Genomic DNA, 21,980 nt, shown 5'->3' with positions numbered 1-21,980 from the left:
TTCACTAGTTGTACTTCTAGGAATCAAATCATAACACATGATGCAGTGAATATTTATCAATAGCACTTTATTTAAAACACAACCAACCCTAAGCCACAATACTGAATGACAAGACCAATTGGCTGCAGCAAACATTGTATAAAATAGATTTAGGTTCAATGTTTAAATCATTATTATTTTAATGACAAAGATTGATGCAGATTAGTCCGAAATTGTGAATGAATGATCTTACACACATCCGTAACATTTTGTAACAAATTACAATTTACATAGTTCACACAATGGAAAAACAAGGCAAAGTGCTTTTGGGATCAATTGCATTGTTGTCAACTAAAGAAATGGCTTGAGGTTTTGGATGGGGAGTGAGGGGGGGTTCCTCTCCTTGTGTGGGAATGAGGGGCAGGGTGAGAGTGTGTCTGGTCAGAAACCAGACTTCTCACCCTGTCTTCTATTGCCATGGAATTAAAGCTAGAATCTTTAGTTCCTACATTCATTTTTGGACTTAAATTAATGTTATGGCCATTTATTATTGAAGAATCTAATTTGACTCAAACTAAGTTCAACGATCATACTCCATTAAAACCCCAAATTCGTTTTACAATGTTGGTAAACAAACACTGTATAGCCTCAACATGGTTAACTATATTTTATATCATGGGTGGTCAGTCCTTGCATCCATAGCTCTTTCCATGAATTTGAGTGGTTCCTTTTCTCCAGGCCCAGCCGTCAGCTTTTTAGCAAAACAGAGGTGGGGTATCCGCTTTTGTTTCAATTAAGGATTCTAGCTTTAAAGCTGATGCACAATGACAGTGGGAAGGCAAACACCTAGCAAGTTGAGTGGATTAGTGTTTCTGAAGGCATACGGCTTGAGGGGAATAAAATTCAACCTCGTACAGAATATAATAATGCATATAACCGGTCTCCACTGTTAAAAATATGATAGTACCAAATCCAGCTGTACGTACATATGCAATAACTAACCCAACCAAAATTCACATATTCCAGGAAGCTGTAAACGTTAAGAGACTAGAGCATAACATGAAAGCAGAAGAATGGAGAAATTAGGTTTTAAAAAGACATCAGTCTGGCTTCACATCCCAGTGGTATTTTGTTGTAGAAATGCGTATAATAAATCTCATGAACACACACAATTATACATACAATCAAGCACACTTCATCAATTTGAATTATTGTTCATGGTAAAATTCTCAGTTCCCATAGGCTATTGTGTATATATTTGTTTGTCAAAACAGGTGCAGATTAACTCTAGCTGTAATGTATGGGAGGTAGGAAAAATGCTACTATTGAAAAAGACAAGTGTATTTACATGGATAATACCATTATATGCATCAGCCTTACAGAATTAAGTGAGAGGCGTTGACTATTCATGTTTACTCAAATGTTGAAATCGCGCTACGTCATTGGTCCTGTTGCCATTGTCATCACAGGTCTAGAGCACATGCTGGTGATGGCATTTTCTACTCACAGTAGAATAGTACTTGCAGGTTTGTAAATGAGGTAAGAGTTAAATAGGGAAAATTTCCTTTCTCTGACAAACACACAGCATGTAGACTAGGCCTATGCCAGATGTCAGTTATTACTATTCAACAGCAAAGCAGTTTAGACTGTTCTGTTACCCAACAGCAAAGCTTGCAAAACTTTTGGAATGTTTAGCTGACAAACCAAATTTTTTTTAAGGTACACTGAAAAACCATTTCATTGTAACTATTGATGTGCCCTGATTTAGACTCCTCCTCCTTTCCTGGTATGGGGTCCATAGTATTTACAATACATAAGCCACGGAGTGAAACGGACAACTAACCCGTAGTCGGTCTTCATCAGTTCATTCAGTTAAGGTGCTGCAGAATAAACTAAGAAATCAGCAAAGGGACCAACAAGTCACAGGATATGCCAATGAATGCATCCATTATTCTGTATTGCTCAGAGCACATTACCATCGTGTACCTCCAACGGATGGTATCAAAGAGACTATGTGAATTACCATTGTGGTCCCTTACGGAGTCCAATGATAATATCTGGCCCCAGACTTCATTGTGGGTGACCGCATCTCAAGGCAATTCCCAATAGGAGGCTACACTCTAAGCTAATAAATGGGCAATTGGCATTGATCCTGTGCTTATTCTAAGAGTACGTCTATGTGCTTTTACAGCAAATTACTGCCAATAGTGGCAAACAATGTTTAAGAACATTTCCTTCCACTGCTGGTTAAAAAGGTTGTTTCAAGGGGAATGTTATTCTACAACTAATATCACAGGGCTTCCAACAATGTCAACACATTATACCCTAAGCACTAGGCTGTTCTCATGATACACCTTTCATTCCCATTGTCATCTATATGTCTGATTTAGACAGGCTTGGTTACTTGCCCAAAGTAACAAAAACATACATGTGCAACACTGTTTCTTTTAAGTAGTTGCTTGTAATGTGTAATAATTCTTACGTAGTTTTGTTAATGTAACCCATGGGTCACCATTTCAACACACCTCCATTATTGATACTAATAAAACATACATGATCAGAACAGCTGCAGAAAGCTTAACGTAACACATATTTTAAGATTAGTGAGGGGGAATGAATGGGAGGTCTCCCTTAATGTTTTCTGAAAACGAGGCATTTCATAATTCCTTTAATACACTTAATTTACGTCCAGACAATATTTCATTTGATACGGAGGAAGATGCATACATACACACCTTGACATGCAATCAAAATATTCACATTCAAGGAGATTGAATCCCAAAAATGCCTCTAACACAATACACACAGTTAATGTATCAGTCAAATTATCTTGTGGATGGTCCCACTTATGAGAAAGCAGCTTTGATACTTGAATATCACAGTTCTAAGAATGCAGTTCTTCACATCCTAGTGCCACTTCTCTGGATGCGAAGCAGCAAGGAGAGTTTACAATCCCACTGCATTAACCAGCTACAGAAAGTTAATTAATTTTTTTTACATGAGGAAGCAAATGATAAATAAGTTTATTGCACTCGTCTTTTTCATCCACTTCAAAAGGGAGGTCAGCTTAAAAAGCGAGGATGATTCATCACGCCCTAATGCTACTAGAATACGACGCATGTTATATTAGACCACTTCAACAGAATGATCACATGCTTAACACTGCACACCGCTACTGAGGAACCACTACTTTTAATAATGCAAAAACACCACACGATTACGACCAAAACATTATCATTATTACTGTTATGTACCCTAATGACTCCACAACCTGAACTATTCTGTACAGTTAGCACATCTAAGTATAAATACATCAAAATTGATATGCTCAGACTACAGTTACTGGTAATGACTATCCAATCCCATGCTTTCCTTCTTTGTGACCCCCTCGTTCTAATTATTTTGGGCTCTAACCGCCACAGCATTGCGAGACACATCTTTGCTTGGAGGTATCGTCAAAAAATATGGTTCCATGTTTGGATTTGTGCTTTCAAAAAAAAATACTCCAATATTAGTGTTCAACATCAGGTATGACGGTACACTCGGATTCACCATATGACAGGACTCACGCGCAGAGATCCATAGCATGCACACGGAATAGGCCAAGAACATAAACAACAGTTGCTTATTTTAGCAAACATCACAAAGGTTGAGTGTTCTTTTCAGAGAGATGTGCTCTTATTTTACATGGAATTCATAAGACTTCCGGAAGGTATAAATGGAAGACCATGCCGTAGCTACAACATTCATTTAGAAACACATGAAAAGGCACCATGCCACCTCTGTGCTGGTTATCACACAGGTCCAACTGATGGAGAACAAAATACCAAGCAAGGATGAAGGGAAAAAAAATGAGACCACAAGCAGGGGGAAAGCTAGAAAAATCCTCCCATATTTACTAACCCACATTCACCAACTTGAGGGGGTAAATAATTACTGCATAGTACTCCCCCCCCCCCACACACTATAGATTGTGTTATCACACTATTTTTCCTCATGACCTTCATTAAATTACACATTTCTGCCCTTCACGTACCAGAACTTAAATCTTTAGAATCAAATTGACAACTGTTTGCATTTATAACAAGGTAGACTCTATTTTTGCCCTTTCTCTTCTCTCCAACTGGTACTTAAATTAATAGCGTTATTTGGTTTTGGAGATTACAGTCAAACTGAACTAGACCGGTAATAAGTCAAATCCAATTAATGTTTTTCACTCAATGTAGCAAATAAGGAAAAATCCCAAAACAATCTCAGGGAAACCTTGAGTTGTTCGCCATCAACATTGGATGTGTGCTTCCAGACACCCAAGGATATGTGTGTGCTCATCCAAAATGGCACCCTATTCTCTAAACAGTGTACTGCTTTTGACCAAGGACCAACTTTGGTCAAAGGTTGTACACTATGTAGAGAATACGGTATCATTTGGGATGCACACCATAATAGCAAAATCAGTAGAGATTTGATCAGTTCCACTGAGAAATGGAGCTCCAGAGGGGTCACGTGTCAACTTAGTACTGCAAGATATTGGTTCCTTTGCTTTAAAGTTAAGGCTTGGCTGTGAATGAAAATGTAACATTTTCCTTCTATGAAAGATACTTCAAGTAAGAATAGGGGCATCCATCGAGGTAAATCTATTCCCTGTTAACCACACATCTGCCAACATTAAAAACTGTTCCTATAATAATTACAAAACCAGCTCTTACAAAGAAATAAACATACATTTTGATCATTGCCGACTTGTTACAAAGTCTGTCCAATTATAAATATTTTAACAAATCTTGCATCCATTCTTTTTTCCAGACTACCATGTCTGTTCTGATTGCTTTCCTCTTCCTAGTTTCCACCCTACGATCAGTACTAAGTAGTAATGCAAACCATTAGTCACCACTGACATTAGGACCTGTATCTGTGACAGCAATGTTTCAAATCAGAGCTTAATACCATTGTTATTTTACTTTCTAACCATGGCTATCTGGGTAAATGAGTCCCAACAAACACAACAAAGAAATGAGTTACTGACCAAATATGACTATTATGCTTGAAGGCAAATAAAGGTTTCTATGGCACTAAATGGATGTAGCTAGGTGTATTTTCCTTTTAAAAAACAGGCTATCAATTAATGCAAAAAAATTAAAGCAACTACAGCGTAGTCTAATTTTCTGTTCAAAATTTATTGTAAGGCTATATGAATATTCAAACCCTCTAACCTGCTGTTTCCATTGTCAATGCATGACAAACACATAGGGACCTATAGGTATAGCTCGATCACATTCAAGAGACAAGACCCATAACAGGAAGACTAAACTTACATGACAGTTATTTCATGCTGATATTTGGTAAATTTAATGAATGCCAGAGCAGTAGTTCAAAAGGTCAGGAGAAAATAATTGTTCCAATTTGACCCCATATTAACATTTGCCAGTGAAGTCATGGGTCATATTTGGAGTCAGTGTGTACATTCCATGTTCTCTGAATTTATCTTTTTGTTTTTTAATCCAATATACTTTGGCAAATAAGGCCTTAACTGTGACCTAAGATTTGCACAATAACTCACGCAAATCTTCAATTGGCATGCATGTAAGTCGCTCTGGATAAGAGCATCTGATAAATTACTAAAATGCTTTGTTGGATTAGTTTAAATACAGTAGAAGGCAGTGCAATATTTGTGCTGCACACATTGTTCACACGCTCTTTATTGCTACAAATGAGAAATGTCCCATTTAATTGTTTCTTTAAAAGTCAGAAGAATGATCTCAAGCTCCTTTATAATGAGTTATTTGTCAAGCAATGGAACACATATATATGGATAAGAGGTCCAGATGGGATATATGCAGAGAACTGGTGCCATCTGCTGAACAAGGGCATTGCAAGAAGAAAACTATTTCTGACCTGCTTGCCAGACACACCTGCTGTTGGATTATTGATGTAATCTGTGTCTGTTATACAACATACAGATGTTGCTCAATGTGGAGTCATGGGAAGAGGATGCAAGCATGGTGAAAACAAGCCTAACTAAATCACTGGACTAACCAGAAGGACTAGTAAACATACCCTGGACTGGCATCGAACAAACCACATTGTGATAACTGGATTTTGGACCATGTGTGGACTGACCATTTTAGACCCTGAGAGTTTTGAAGTTAAATCTGTCAATGAAGCAACAGTACATACATACCTTGCAATCTTTGCCATGACCTGTTTTTCACCTCTTCTCTCCCACAAAGCAGACTTGCTCATGTAGCTACAACACATATGCACTATTCAGAGTGATAATGCACACGAAGACACTGAACGTGTTAAAGTGCATAACTACCTCAATAAGTGCCTTGGATCAGGGTTGACTGAATAACTATAGAACTGTATGCATATCACAAAATGTCAATATGACTTGCATGTTATCAATCCATGTGATATGCTTACTGGCTCCACACAGCCTGAGACCATTAACGGTTTACACATGACCCCAAAGACTAAACACTCCCTTTGTTCCTCCTCTACCCCAGACAACACAGAGAACACCGACTGTTGGGCACCACATGACTTGTTAGTCCATTAGATTAGGTCCTCATCTTTATCATCCAGAAAGAACTAAGGCATGTCATTTAGCCATCATCAAGAGATGTTATGGTGAAGCATTAAATAAATATGTAAATTAGTCCGGAATCTGTGAAATGTAGCTGTCCACTGATGATGCAATAGAAATGGTAGTGTAAAAAATATTTAAATTAAGTTGAGCAATGAGCTCCAGTGGTCTGATACAATCTACAATGTAGTACCACCAGACAAGATACACGTGTAACAAAAGGAATACCACATAGCAAAAAGGAATTACACTTTTTGGCTTTACTAAAAACACAAGTACTACTACTGCCCATATGAGTGTAACATTTGTTTTTTCAGTTCATTCCTACAGTAACCCTGCCAACCTACCGGGCTTTCAATTATCTCTAGTAAGTCATGACTTCTATCTGGAGACATGACCAATCAAGCCCAACTAAGGAATCCTCTTCTTACCAGATTCACAGGTCTAATTAAGTGGGTGAGATCCTAGGGTTCGTCTTATTTTGCCATCCTGCATTCATACTGCCAAGATGTCATATGGTTCTAAATGAGATGCCATGGTGGCAATCAACTTAAATGTTTTCTTGGCACAGAAAAATGCCTCGACACAGCGACTACAGCCTTTAGTCTAGAACAGATCATGTCCATGTAGCTAGGCCTAGTGTCAGAACTAAAATAAAGTGAACATCAAACAAGATTACCAAGGAAACAAAAGCCCTTGAGACTATGATTGTCTTTTCAATAACGTTCAAATGCCAGAAAGTAAATATTGCTTATATTATACAAAAACGAAAGAGCATTTCAATCTCATACCAGGACTGACCATTGTACTAGTCAAGATACAAGCGTTGAGAGGAACAGTGGTATTGTTCCATCTCTTAATTTCTGAAGAACACAGAACAAAAATATTAAACGCAACATGTAAAGTGTTGGTCCCATGTTTCATGAGCAGAAAAATTAGATCCCCAAAATGTTCCAATCGCACAAAAAGTATTCCTCAATTTTTGGGCACAAATTTGTTTACATCCCTGTTAGTGACCATTTATTCTTTGCTAACATAATGCATCCAACTGACTGGTGTGGCATATCAAGAAGTTGATTAAACAGCATGATCATTACACATATGCACCTTGTGCTAGGGACAATAAAAGGCCATGAAAATGTGCAGTTGTGTCACACAACACAATGCCACAGATGTTTTTTTCAGGGACTGTGCAATTGGCATGCTGACTGCAGGAATGTCCATGAGCTGTTGCCAAAGAATTTAATATTAACTTCTCTACCATAAGCCACCAACATCGTTTTAGAGAATTTGGCAATATGTCCAACCGGCCTCACAACCACAGACCACGTGTAACCATCTCAGCCCAGCACCTCCCCATTTGGGTTCTTTACCTGCGGTATCGTCTGAGACCACACGTTGATGTCAACGTTGTGAACAAAGTGCCCCATGGTGGTGGTGGGGTTATGGTATGGCAGGCATAAGCTACGGACAACGAACACGATTGTATTTTATCGATGGCAATTAGAATACACAGAGACAGCGTGACGAGATCCTGAGGCGCATCGGGGTGCCATATCTCAAGAATCTGTACACAATTCTTGGAAGCTGCAAAATGTCCCAGTTCTTCCATGACCTGCATACTCACTAGACATGTCACCCATTGAACATTGTACACCCAGTCATGAAATCCACAGATCGGGGCCTAATGAATTGATTTAAATTGACGGATTTCCTTATGTGAACTGTAAAATATTAATTTATATGACCTCAGTAAAATCTTTGAAATTGTTGCATGTTGCATTTATATTTTTGTTCAGTATGAATTCAATTTCAGATTGACCAAGGCCAAATTTGGGGAAATAATCCCATTCAATGTACCAAAGTCTTTAGAGAATGATAAAAAAAGAGAGAAATCAATTGAAATGGCTGGTAAAATGACTGAGCAGTAATCTCAGAATACAAGAGAAAGTGCTCACAATACAAGAGGCTTCACTGAGGTGCAATGGGGCGAGCCCGCTCCCAAAGGCAAACTAAATAACCAAGGCCTCATTGCTACTACTCTCCCTGTCTAATCGTTCAGCAGCTGCAAAATTATTTATCGAGGTATCTCAAGATCGATCTATCGCCTTTCTCTATACAGTACATCTCAAATAAATATTTTTGTTTTGCCATAGTAGTGATGATCACCTTTGGTCATAACTGATATGCTTTGAACCACATTCTAGCTTAGTAAACACAAAACTGTGTTGTAGACAATACTTCAGCATTGAGAATAAATTGATGCTAAAATCCCAACCCGAGCACTGTACTCCTTTGCAAGGAGACATGCTTACATATACATTTTTCAAACTTTAGCAGCTCTATGAAATTGACAAACTATTTTAGGCTAAAAGTTTAAATATAGGCTACTACACAAGATACATATTATAATCATTAAAAAAGAGTCAGAATAGATATATTTTAGCATTGCACTCTTGGGCAGGACTTTCTTCTGTATGGTTCCTTCATCAAGTCCTCTACCCTACTTTAACCCGTTTGATCATTCTCCTTTGGGGAAGGCTGGGCATTCCTATTCAAGGCCACCACTACTAGTCCTAGTTTCTGATATAATATTAAATACTGAATGATAATGACAAGTGACTAAACAAGAGACTACAAACAAACACAAAAAGGAGAATAAAAAGTCCTTTAAGCTGTCAGTCATTTTTCTGTGCTGACAAGTACCTATTTGCGGGACATTTTTTAAAGGGATTGATTATTTAGATGATTTTTGTGGTTGGTTATTAGCAACCATTTAGGGACAAACAGCGGTATTCCAGTGACATTACAGAAAGAGAGATCAGTCTCTCTGTGTTAAGCACTAACTACTACAGAGCTGAGATAGATGCTGTGGGCTCTATTTGCATATAGGTTTGACTGCACTTCAGGAGAAGACCATAAGCGCACACATACGCACAGGCGTGTAGGTGGGTGTACTCAAGGGATTCACCCTGTGGTGGTGGTTGTAGTGGTGTCAGATTGTAGGTGTAGGATGACCTCACTCAGAAAGGCACCCGTCTAGGCCGATGGCGGCGCCATGGTGGTCTTTGACTTAGCCGTGGTGATGGTGAAGGCTTCCGTTGGGCAGGGGTGTGCAGGCTGCGGTGATGCCGCAGTGCTTCAGTAGGTTGAGACCGGGGGACATGGAGGAGGAGACAGAGATGGAGGAGACAGAGATGGAGGTGCAGGGGCAGGAGGAAGAGGAGCAGGAGCACGAGGAAGGGTCCAGAGGTGGGAAAGGTTTCATGGTAGAGAGGATCAGAGCCAGGCAGTCAGCCACGTCCTTGTTGGGGGCGCAGGCCAGGGCTGGAGTGTGGCCTGGTCAACAACAAAAACACCATCAGACCAGATACACTGGAAAGCTGTTGTCTGTGGCCTATGCTCGAGGAGGAGAAAAATGCCTAAGTAAGTAACAATCAGAAATCAATTAGAAAGCCCATAGCATTATGTTAAAATGAAGACAAAGTTTTGAGAAAGATGGAATAGTGTCTCTCCTTACCCTCCTCATCCACTGCCAGCACTGTGGCTCCTCGACTTAGCAGTGCCTGGACCACGGTGGCCATACCGTTGCGTGCTGCTAGATGCAGGGGCATTTGCAGTGCAGCGTTGGTTGCATTGACGAGGGTAGCATTATGGATCTCCCCCAGAATCAGCAGGGCACACATCTCATGAGCCTGCAAGACAAATACAGAAACATGCTTACATCAACCATCAATACATGCACTTCATTAATCTCCGTTCATCAGAGAGGTGCAGAAAGCTTGAATGCCATGTTATTATGCTCCACTTCTTTCTGAGCTCTGATGATATTGTGAGGGCTGCTTACTTTGCTGCAGGCCAGATGCAGGGCAGTGTTTCCATTGTCGTCCAGCAGTGTCAGGTCAGCCTTGGCCCGTTGCAGGAGGATGGCTAGGGACACCAGGGGAGAATCAAGAGATAAATGACACAGGATTCCTCTTTACAGATCTACCCAACACATCATGAATTCACTCCAATCAAGTGGTAGTTCATTCTTTTTCAGAGACTGATGAGAGAGAATATGCTAAACTCTATCCTTTATCAAAACATCAACAAAAATGTGTTCCGTAGACTTACCCACGGTGCCACTCTGTCCGTTGTCAGCAGCAACCATGAGAGCAGAGCGTCCGGTGTGGTCCACGGCGTTGATCTCAGCGCCGTGGCGTAGGACCAGCTGCAGCCCCGACACGTCCTCGGCGCACGCTGCGGCATGAAGCGGGGTCCTACAGGTAAAGAGAGGCAGCCTGACCTTGGTGAGCTCAGTCTCACATGACAATGAAACAGGAGATCAAATCTGGAGTCCACACTGAGCGCAGAGGAACAGCTCAGAAGACATACCAATGAAACAGGAGATACCCAAGTAAACATTTAGTAAGGTAATGACACCTTGCCCTCAATTGACTTACCTTCCTTTAGTATCCCTGGTGTTAACCATCTGTACACCAGCAGATTCCAACAGCATCTCTGCAGCTCCACTACGGCCATTCATTCTGCAGCATCACACAACATCAAAAGATCACCACATAGATGGGTTGACTGATAACGTCACAAAAAAGATGCGCACGTCGATGTGGCTGGAAGGCGTGCGTTGTTACGATTCTGAAAGGTCAGATAGCTAGCAACAATGACAAGAAGCTGCCCCGTGGGGAATCATTGGTGGCTCATTTCATCATTATTGATACCATGTCTTGTTTTGAGGTGTTTTGACTGATGTCTATGCTAATATGGCTAAAATTAGCTAGCTAGCTAACCAACAATTGTAACGATGTATTTGAGACAAGTGCTCATTGTGCAAATGTATTTATGTTTTCAATAAACATTTGGAAACTAAATATAGTTCACGTTGCCAACAGTCTAAGCCAACCCTGTAGTTTAGCAACTGTCAGTTTTGTTGCTAAACAACCAACCCATTTATAGAACCCATCATTACTGATCCTTTCCCAAACACATTGTCGTAATAATGTATTATCATGTTTAAAACATTGATTAGAGAATACTCACAGAGCACAGTGCAATGGGGTAAAGCGGTTTCCCTCCTGGCTACTACATGTTTTGTGTTCAAGTAAAACCTCCAAACAGCCTTCATGCCCTGATAGGAGAAAAAAAGACACTACAAATTAACTGTTTTCCCCCCACATTTCATTTATACATGTAATATACATCCTTCTTGAAAGAGGGTGTTTTGGTATGTAACCAATAACCACACAGACCTTGGTAGGCGGCCCAGTGTGACGGCGTGTACTCTTCGTGGTCCAATAGGGAGTCCAGAGGATCGGAACGTGTGGCGGCACGCAGCAGACTGGCCAGGATGTCAGTGTAGCGGTGGGAGGCAGCGTAATGCAGGGGGGTACGACCCTGGCCATCCCGACACAGGGCAGATGCCTCGTGATCCAGCAGGGCTGTCACACAGTCCTCACGGCCCACCACCGCCTATGGGACAGGTTCCAAAGAGTTACACAGCTATATTTCTAACTTTCACAGTGCTTAATAATTATTTCAAACTAATGTTGCAGTGTTCCTCTGTACCGCACAACAACCAGACAGGCTTAGGTGTAGCTGAAGAATTTGATCTTTTTCTCAGCTGAGTAATGTGAAAAGCCTCTAGGCGTGTAGCTCACCCCTCTGTGCAAGGCTGTGCTGCCCCCCTTGTCCTTGGCGTCAGGCCAGGCCCCCTTCTCCAACAGCAGGTGGACACAGTCTGTATGGCCACCTAGCACGGCCAGCATCAGAGGGGTCCTGAGGAGGAAGACAGGGAAGACCACACATACACTGTCATTTATATTACAACGTCAACAACAATGCATTCTAGCAGACAGGATGTGCGATTCTGTGAATCTTCCGTGAACAGCCTAAACTGTATTGCTAACACTGTATCTATATGGAGTTATTAAAAGTAAATAACAACACGTTTACATTACAAAAACAAAGTTTCCTGCCAGGTAGCAAGAAAGAGAGACCACTCACTGTCCCTGTGTGTCTGTGACGTTGGTAAGGTCTGCCTCCTCCCCGCTTTCCACCAGCATGTGGAGACATTCCGTGTGGCCGTTGGCAGCTGATATGAAACAAATATTCAATCACACATTCAACCCTGACTGCTTTGTTTCTAAGCTATTCCATACTTACTAATATCGAACAATATACAGGGACACATACTTACATGTATTCATTACACATGGCAAATAAACTTTAACTAATTTCAACCCACATCTGGTTCTGAGGGTGGGGGCCGTACCTGCGACGTGTAGAGGGGTCCACATGTGTCTGTTCTCGTTGAGGAGGCAGGAGGCCCCCTGGGCTAGCAGGACCTCTACACAGCGGGCGTAACCTCTCTGGGAAGCCAAGTAGAGCACAGAGCGGCCCGAGGCATCTTGCACATCTACGTAGGCAGCAGTCTCTGTCAGCACACTCAGCGCCTGCCAGTGGCCATTATCAGCCTGAGGGGGAGAGGAGATGGGATACGACAGGAAGCTGTCATGTTTTGGCTGCTCTATATGAACATGGCATCTTCTCCATACGAAACACACACTCAGTCTCAAGCTACAAAGTAACAGAGGATTTTAGGAATGAAAAGCACACTTACAGCTAAATGCAACGGACTCACTGGAATACTGCTCTCAATGTCTCCTAGGGCATTAAAGGACATTTCCAGGAGCTAAAGGGACAAGAGTCATGATGTAATACTATCCACAGATAGAGCAAAGTCATGATGAAAAACAATTTACCTAAATGGCTGGAGCTATACAAGTTACTGAACACAAACAGAAGGACTTACCAGTTCCAGGTTCTGCTTGTTGCCGTGGGAAGCAGCATAATGAACAGCACTGTAACCTTTAGAGTTGACCAGGGATGGGTCTGCACCGTTGTCCAACAGATGCTCCAAGCAACTAGTAACAAAAACAGGCAAAAGCCACAGTCAAGTAGGGGTCATGAAATAAACAACATTTTGAGTTCTTTAAGTGGATCTTTAACTCAGTAGAAAATTATACAAATTTTTAAAAGATACAAAATAATGGTTGCAGACAGTAAACTAACAAATAGGACTCCTTATCTCCATCCTCCTCGCTCTGAAGAGTCCCAGGGAAATGTCGGTCCATTCTGGAAGTGCAGAATGAACACGTTTATTCACAAATTCAACACAGCTATGTTTCCTGAAAGCTTCTTGGTGTATTTGTCGATGGAGTGAGAGTTCCTACCTGCAGAAGGCCTGGGAGGCAGCAGAGTAGTGCAGGGGAGTGCAGCCTGTACGGTCTGGCTCATTGACCTCAGCGCCAGCACTCACTAGGGTCACAGTGCATTGGTACCTCCCATTAGCAGCTGCATAGTGCAACGGAGTCCTGAGAGACCAAGAGAAGGCCCAACCAATCAGTGCATCAATCAAATGTATTCATAAAGCACTATTTACATCAGCCGTTCACAAAGAGCTTTTACAGTACCCAGGCATTTAACATTACTATCTCGTACTCACACCAGCATGAGTACAAACACAGAAAATAATCGGTGGCAAAAACTCACCTTCCCGATTGGTCCCTCTGATTCAAGTCAGTACCACTGCTTAAGAGCAAGTTGAGACATTCAACGTTTCTGTCAGCAGCGGAGAAGTGAGTAATAACATGATGAGAATGACAGACTCATTTGGGTATATTATCCAATAGTTCAGAATGGGTCCAGTTTTGGAGTGTGATTCTGTGTCTTACCCTCCAGAAGCAGCAGCATGTAGACAGGTCCTTCCAAAGTTGTCTGGAGTGTTTATGTCAAACCCGGCTGATAGTACGTGCTCCTTACTCATAGATGAAACAATACTGTACAGCTGACCTGAGGGGAGAGGAAGAGGCAACCAGGAGTGATCCATCAAATACAGATATAATGTACACCACCGTTCAAAAGTTTGGGGTCACTTTGAAATGTCCTTGTTTTTGAAAGAAAAGCAAATTTTTTGTCCATTTAAAATAACATCAAATTGATCAGAAATACAGCGTAGACATTGTTAATGTTATAAATGGCTATTTAACATGTTTTTTAATGTAATATCTACATAAGGGTACAGAGGCCCATTATCAGCAACCATCACTCCTGTGTTCCAATGGCATGTTGTGTTAGCTAATCCAAGTTTATAATTTTAAAGGGCCAATTGATCATTAGAAAACTCTTTTGCAATTGTTAGCACAGCTGAAAAATGTTGTTCTGATTAAATAAGCAATAAAACTGGCCTTCTTTAGACTAGTTGAGTATCTGGAGCATCAGCATATGTGGGTTTGATAACAGGCTCAAAATGGCCAGAAACAAAGACTTTCTTCTGAAACAAAAGGGTTTTCAAATGATCAACTAACCCTTCAAAATTATCAACTTGGATTAGCTGACACAACGTGCCATTGGAACACAGGAGTGATGGTTGCTGAAAATTGGCTTCTGTACACCTATGTAGATATTCCTAAATCAGCCATTACCAGCTACAGTAGTCATTTACAACATTAACAATGTCTACACTGTATTTCTGATCAATTTGATGTTATTTTAAATGGACAAAAAAAGTGTTTTCCTTTCAAAAACAAGGACATTTTGTAAGTGACCCAAAAACTTTTGAACGGTAGTGTATGTATGTAAGTACCAACCTGAGGAGAGTAGCTTGCGACAACAGTCTGAAAACCCATAGAGCACAGCCAGGTGCAGCGGGAACATCCCATGAATCCCTTGTCTGGCTGTATCTGCACCGTTGGTCATCAGAGTACTGATCAGTAGTTCATGACCGTACTTAGCAGCAACATGGAGGGGGGTATTGCCATATTTATCCACACTGTCAATCTCTCCACCTAACAACAAACAAGAAACATAGAATCAGAGACCCAGTGGGACAGGGCTTGTATAAAGCATCCTGACATGTCATTCAGTCAGAAGGGTTGTCATGGTTACCGTTTTGGATGAGGATCTGAGAGCGTGTGAAGCGTCCATGAATGGCTGCCATGTGCAGGGGGCTCTTCCCTGCATTACTCTAGCGAAGGGAGAAGAGAAATATGACAAACTAGTCTGGCAGAGAACAGATCAATCTTCCCATCGCCACCCATTAAACAACATCTAAGGCTACTGATTGCATTAGCCTCAGAGTAGAGCTGCTGATCTAGGATCAGTTTTTCATTTTAGATCATAATGAATAAGATTACATGGACAGGTGGGGACATAATCCGAGATCAGTATTCCTACTCATTGACACTTTATGAATAAGGGCACAGACCTGCTGGTTGACGTCGGCCCCATTGTTGACCAGCAGCTCCAGGCAGAGGGCCCCGTTGGTGGACACAGCAGCCAGGTGCAGTGGGGTATAGCCACTCCTGTTGGGCTGGTTGACGTTAGCTCCTTGGTTCACCAGCTCATTAGCCACAGCCTCTTGGCCTGTGTAGCAGGCCACATGCAGAGCAGTGTTCCCAAAGGCATTGGGCTCATCCAGCTGAAAGAGTACAAGATCACACAAGACATAAGGAGCTTGCTAAGCAACAAACACACACACACACGAAGGTGGAAGTTTACATAAACTGATTTTAATGACTCCAACCTAAGTGTATCATCCACTCCACAAATGTCTTGTTAATTAACAAACTTTAGTTTTGGCAAGTCAGTTAAGACATCTACTTTGTGCATGACACAAGTCATTTTTCCAACAATTGTTTACAGACAGATTATTTAACTTATAATTCCCTGTATCACAATTCCAGTGGGTCAGAAGTTGACTGTACCTTTAAATAGCTTGGAAAATTCCAGAAAATTATGTCATGTCCATCATTTGAGTCAATTGGAGGTGTACCCGTGGATGTATTTCAAGGCCTACCTTCAAACTCAGTGCCTCTTTGCTTGACATCATGGGAAAATATAAAGAAATCAGCCTAGACCTCAGAAAAGAAATTGTAGACCTCCACAAGTCTGGTTCATCCTTGGGAGCAAGGTCCAAACGCCTGAAGGTACCACGTTCATTTGTACAAACTATAGTACGCAAGTGTAAACACCATGGGACCACGCAGCCGTCATACAGCTCAGGAAGGAGACGCCTTCTGTCTCCTAGAGATGAATGTACTTTGATGTGAAAAGTGCAATTCAATCCCAGAACAACAGCAAAGGACCTTGTGAAGATGCTGGAGGAAACAGGTACAAAAGTATTGATATCCACAGTAAAACGATTCCTATATCGACTTAACCTGAAAGGCCGCTAAGCAAGGAAGAAGCCACTGCCATAAAAAAAGCCAGACTATGGTTTGCAACTGCACATGGGGACAAAGATGATACTTTTTGGTGAAACAAAAATAGAGCTATTTGGCCATAAATACCACCGATATGTTTGGAGGAAAATAGGGGAGGCTTGCAAGCCGAAGAACACTATCCCAACTGTGAACCACGGGGGTGGCAGCATCATGTTGCGGGGATGCTTTGCTGCAGGAGGGACTGGTGCACTTCACAAAATAGATTGCATCATGAGGAAGCTAAATTATGTGGATATATTGAAGCAACATCAAGGCATCAGTCAGGAAGTTAAAGCTTGGTCGCAAATGGGTCTTCCAAATGGACAATGACCCCCAAGCACAATTCCAAAGTTGTGGCAAAGGAAAACAAAGTCAAGGTATTGGAGTGGCCATCACAAAGCCCTGACCTCAATCCTATAGAACATTTGTGAGCAGAACTGAAAGTGTGTGTGTGAGCAAGGAGGCCTACAAACCTGACTCAGTTACACCAGCTATGTCAGGAGGAATGGGCCAAAATTCACCCAACTTATTGTGGGAAGCTTGTGGGACGTTACCCAAAACGTCTGACCCACGTTAAACAATTTAAAGGCAATGCTACCAAATTCAAATTGAGTGTATGGAAACTTCTGACCCACTGAGAATGTGATGAAAGAAATAAAAGCTGAAATAAATAATTATATTACTACATACTATTATTCTGACATTTCACATTCTTAAAATAAAGTGGTGATCCTAACTGACCTAAGACAGTGACTTTTTACTAGGATTAAATGTCAGGAATTGTGAAAGTCTGAGTTTAAATGTATTTGGCTATGGTATGTAAACTTCCGACTTCAACTGTACGCATATATGCATATATATGGTCAAACTATATATATATGTGTACAGTTGAAGTCGGAAGTTTACATTTATATATGCATAAAGAGAGAAAACTAAATTGAATTCTATTCAAAGATAATCCTCTGTCTCTTCTGGTAATGGTCAAACTAAAACTCAATTAATATTACTTCCTATGGCTATCTTGAGCATCTGTTTACCCATAAGGCCATATTGAGACAGCTCCCAAGTATGTGCATTGTCCAGCTGACTAATGACAAATATCGCCTACGCTCACAGATCTGTATCTCGTTGACAGTGCCTAAGGCCCGTACAGAGCTAGGTGAAAAAGCATTCCAGTACCCTGCCTCCTCTACTTGGAATGAGCAACAAAAGGACTTGAAACTACAGGAGCTCATCCCCTATAATCATTTTAAAGCCAGGGTAAAATCTTTGGTGGAAAATGAATTGGGCAGCAGTCAATGGTTTGACCCCTAGCTGAACCGCTCCTCCCAAAACCAATGTGCCTATTCAAATGTGTCAGATGTTTTTTTTTTAAATGTAGTACTTTGTTTTGTAAATGTTTGAAACTTTGTGTACTGCTATATTTGCCAGGCTTCTCTTGTAAAAGAGATGTTTAATCTCAATGAGAATAACCTGGTCAAATAAATACAATTTGACCTCTACACTCACCTCAGCCCCGAGCCTCAGTAGGTACTTGACTATGTCAATGTGTCCGCTGGCAGCGGCAGCATGGAGAGGGGTGTAGCCCTGCTTGTCCTTGCAGCCCTTGTCTGCACTCCGAGACACTAGCAGCTTCAACACCTCCAGATGCCCTATAAGTCACATAGGAGAGGCAGTGTGAGTACTGTTTTAACGTCACCCTTAAAATTGAGAAACACTGAATATTTATCACCTGCCATTCAAGACAGTTTTATGAAATTCTGATAATTCGGTACTCTATGAAAATCACGTTAAGAGTTTTCCCAGTGCAGAGACCAACTCACCTAAGTATGCTGCCCAGTGGATAGGCTGTCTCTCTCTCTTATCATTGGTACTCAAGTTGGCCCCTTTATTCAGCAGCAACTTCACCATCTGAGGACAGACAAGAGGAAAAATTACATATAAACAGAATTTCATTATTCACTAAAGCATCTCAGAGTAGGCATGCTGATCTATAACCAGGTTTTCCTTCAAAATTATAATGAACAAGATGGGAGAACTGATCCTAGAGTTGGAAGAGTGCGCTTACTTGAAATGTAAAAGTGCTGCGGTAGCTTTTGATAAAGAATAACATGAAGATGAAGCAGCTGCTTTATAAGTGGGATGCAGTGTTGAGTGCTACAATCCAAGGGGTTTGTACACAACCTAGTCAGTTGTACACAACCTAGTCAGTTGTACACAACCTAGTCAGTTGTACACAACCTAGTCAGTTGTACACAACCTAGTCAGTTGTACACAACCTAGTCAGTTGTACACAACCTAGTCAGTTGTACACAACCTAGTCAGTTGTACAACTGAAATGCGTCTTCTGCATTTAACCCAACCCCTTTGAAGTAGTGGTATGTGTTAATTGTAGGAGTGCCCATGGGGCTGGGGATCAGAAAGGTCCTGTGCGAGAGAGGTAGGTTGATGTTTCCAGGGTTATAGTAGTGCAGAAGTTGTCACAAGCTGAGGCAGTGAACTAAGTAGAGGAAGATGGGTCAAGCGGGAGGGATCCTGAGAGGAGTGGTGTGAGTAGTGGGGAGGCAGGTAGCCTAGTGGTTAGAGCGTTGGGTCAGTAACCGTAAGGTTGCTTGAACGAATCTCTGAGCTGACAAGGTCAAAATCTGTCGTTCTGCCCCCGAACAAGGCAGTTAACCCACTGTTCCTAGGCTGTCATTGTAAATAAGAATTTGTTCTCAATGACTTGCCTAATAAAGGTTTATTAAAAAATGTATAAAAATAATTGTAGATATGAACCAGTACAGAGGGATAAAACAACTAATATATGTTTCAGTAAGATTGGATTTTTGGCATTTACAGCAATGGTTGTCAACTGTACTGCAGGGATGGAACATAAGTCGCAGAAAATAGAGGTTTTGGTGGCAGCTGCAGAGAGGTATTGGGGTGTGCGAGACTTGACATCAGAAGAGTTACAGGGTGTGTTAAGTGGTGGTGTCCCATCCTTTCAGGTAGTTGGCCTGAAGTAGGACTAAATCAATTTAAATAGTGGAGTAGGGTGGGAGTTTTTTGTGAATAGTGTAGTATTTGTAAAAAAAAATTCAAGCAAAGTATAAGGGAGTTTTACTCCAGTCTAGTAGGTGGCGGTAATGCAACATATTGGATGCCAACCGCCTTTAAACCGCATCAAAGTACTGATCTTAGATCAACAGTTCCACTCTGAAATGGTTTGTAAAAACAGCCCTGTTCCAAGAGCACACAGTATTTCCAGCCCTCACCTCCATGTATCCGCTCTGAGCAGCGTGGTGCAAGGCGGTTCTGCCAGTGCGGTCTGCCATGTTCAGATTGCTCAGCTGGGGGAGCAGGGCCTCTGCACAGCGCGTGGCTCTATTGGCAGCTGCAACATGCAGTGGAGTCTGCCAGAACTTGTCTCGTGCATTGGCCTCTGCTCCCTGCCGCAGAAGTAGCCCCACTGCCCTCTGGAGAGAGAAGGAATCAAACTGGGCTTGAGAAAACACTTCTTGTCAACACCCAAACAGTACCAAACATTGATACAGTGCTTTATAGTCTTCACATTAGAGAGATGATCAACACTGCTTACTTCATTCCGGGAAGCAGCAGCTCTGTGCAATGGAGTTAACCACACATGGTCCTTAGCATTTACATTTGCACCTATGAGAGTGTACAAAACAAGGAGCAATATTAGAGGGCCTTGACAAGTACAGTTGAGTCATTTCTTTCAAGTTTCAGTCAGACTAATGAACAATGAACAGACACTACACATTGTTACTACAACTGTACATAGACCAAAACCCCCTTTTCATTGCAAATATAGCAGGTCAGGCGTGGGGAGTTCTGTTTAGTTAACATAACTACCAGTGGTTGGTCAATTTTGGTCACAATCACCTGCATTGATGAGGAGGTCCATTATATGAACATCCCCCAAACAGGCAGCAGCATGTAGTGCTGTACGGCGCTCTTGGTCCTGTGGGAAAAGTTAAGGCAAATAAACCATCTACATTAAGACGCAAAATCCATCTCCCTCTTACACTGGCAGCCACGAATAAGTATATTGATGAGATACTGGGCCGGGAGGTAGCCTAGTGGTTAGAGCATTGGACTAGTAACCAAAAGGTTGCAAGATCGAATCCCGAGCTGACAAGGTAATAATCTGTCGTTCTGCCCCTGAAATGTATTAGCCCACTGTTCCTATGCTCTCATTGAAACTAAGAATTTTCTCTTAACGGACTTGCCTTAAAAAAACAAAAACATTTGGCCTTCTGTTGACATTCTACTGTTTGTAGATATATAAATTAGGTTTAGGGAAATACAAAAGAATAACCTCTCTACTTGCAATAACTGGAGAAATGTTGCGATACAGTAGCTAACGTTACAATATCAACACACAATATACCAGAGCCAGTGCTGTGGCACCACAAACATACCAGTGCATTGACGTCCTCTTTCATGTTGTGCAATAGTAGTTGAATTTCATCGGCATTTCGATTAAAAACTGCTTGGACCAGTGGAAGCTGGAGATAAGCACAGGAGAACGTCAGACTGTGTGGTTAGCAAGGAATCGCAGCTAGTTAACGTTAGCTAAGTAAAGTGAACCGTTGGCAGACAGCATCAGGCCGCGCCGAGGTTCAGCTAACAATCCTACGACACATTGCTTGCAGATACTTGCATCAGTAACGTTATGGAACTGGTCAACTTACAGGAAAATGCAATCAAAACATTTGATTAGCTAACAAGCCAGCCAAATAGCCAGGCTTTTCATCTAACGTTAGCTAGTTATAGCATGCTAACTACTTGCTAGATCACCTGGTCTGTAATATTGTGTACTCCCATCTCCCAAAGTCAGCCAGGACGGAGCTCCTTCATTAGAGTGGAACTGCAAGGTATATTAAACGATAGTTAACTCATGTAGATAGTTAGTTATTAATACGAAAGTTCGTGATCTGTGTTCGCTGTCCGTCTCTGCTTGATGTTTGTTTGTTAGTTAGTTCTGCTATCACACACATGCGCAGTTCCACATCCCCCGTTTTGCCCTCCCAGGCAATGTGAAAGCCTGGCAATGTTTGAGGAGAATTACAATTATATACTAAATGCATCTCAAAATAATCTCACCATTTCAAAATTGTACTCGTTAATTATAAAAGAAATCATTGCTT

The 21,980-nt window shown here is 41.5% G+C and overlaps 1 protein-coding gene across 2 annotated transcripts; it reads right to left on the bottom strand.

Annotated features, from left to right (window-relative positions):
* Nucleotides 1-48: 48 nt before the first annotated feature.
* Nucleotides 49-21,851, bottom strand: LOC135504163 (serine/threonine-protein phosphatase 6 regulatory ankyrin repeat subunit C-like). Of its 2 annotated transcripts, none has more exons than XM_064922497.1 (26): nucleotides 21,631-21,851; nucleotides 21,252-21,338; nucleotides 20,713-20,791; nucleotides 20,408-20,478; nucleotides 20,085-20,285; nucleotides 18,651-18,738; nucleotides 18,337-18,479; nucleotides 15,831-16,043; nucleotides 15,512-15,590; nucleotides 15,214-15,411; nucleotides 14,299-14,416; nucleotides 14,117-14,185; nucleotides 13,798-13,938; nucleotides 13,637-13,699; nucleotides 13,377-13,488; nucleotides 13,185-13,256; nucleotides 12,837-13,038; nucleotides 12,569-12,656; nucleotides 12,223-12,340; nucleotides 11,815-12,034; nucleotides 11,606-11,693; nucleotides 11,011-11,094; nucleotides 10,682-10,848; nucleotides 10,413-10,495; nucleotides 10,086-10,260; nucleotides 49-9,904 (listed from the first exon to the last, which is right to left on the bottom strand). In XM_064922497.1, exons 1-26 carry the CDS (start codon nucleotides 21,655-21,657, stop codon nucleotides 9,639-9,641), a joined length of 3,252 nt encoding a protein of 1,083 aa, XP_064778569.1. In that variant the 5' UTR covers nucleotides 21,658-21,851; the 3' UTR covers nucleotides 49-9,638. The 2 variants fall into 2 exon arrangements, with proteins under 2 accessions (XP_064778569.1, XP_064778570.1); XM_064922498.1 differs by having other exon boundaries at nucleotides 10,682-10,827.
* Between the last annotated feature and the right edge of the window lie 129 nt (nucleotides 21,852-21,980).

The sequence above is a fragment of the Oncorhynchus masou genome, chromosome 18, assembly GCF_036934945.1.
Source record: "Oncorhynchus masou masou isolate Uvic2021 chromosome 18, UVic_Omas_1.1, whole genome shotgun sequence".
Taxonomy (NCBI): Eukaryota; Metazoa; Chordata; class Actinopteri; order Salmoniformes; family Salmonidae; genus Oncorhynchus; species Oncorhynchus masou.
Note: the sequence above shows the minus strand (reverse complement) of the source record. Positions and strands in the feature narration are given on the sequence as shown.

What these genes read in the sequence shown, in the direction of transcription:
- LOC135504163 (XM_064922497.1), bottom strand. Translation starts at nt 21,657, where the DNA reads ATGGGAGTACACAATATTACAGACCAG. An exon ending in TGAGTCCGTTGCATTTAGCT is followed by an intron (nt 13,039 to 13,184) that starts GTAAGTGTGCTT and finishes TCTCCCCCTCAG; the next exon opens with GCTGATAATGGCCACTGGCA. An exon ending in CGGACAGAGTGGCACCGTGG is followed by an intron (nt 10,496 to 10,681) that starts GTAAGTCTACGG and finishes TGGTGTCCCTAG; the next exon opens with CCATCCTCCTGCAACGGGCC.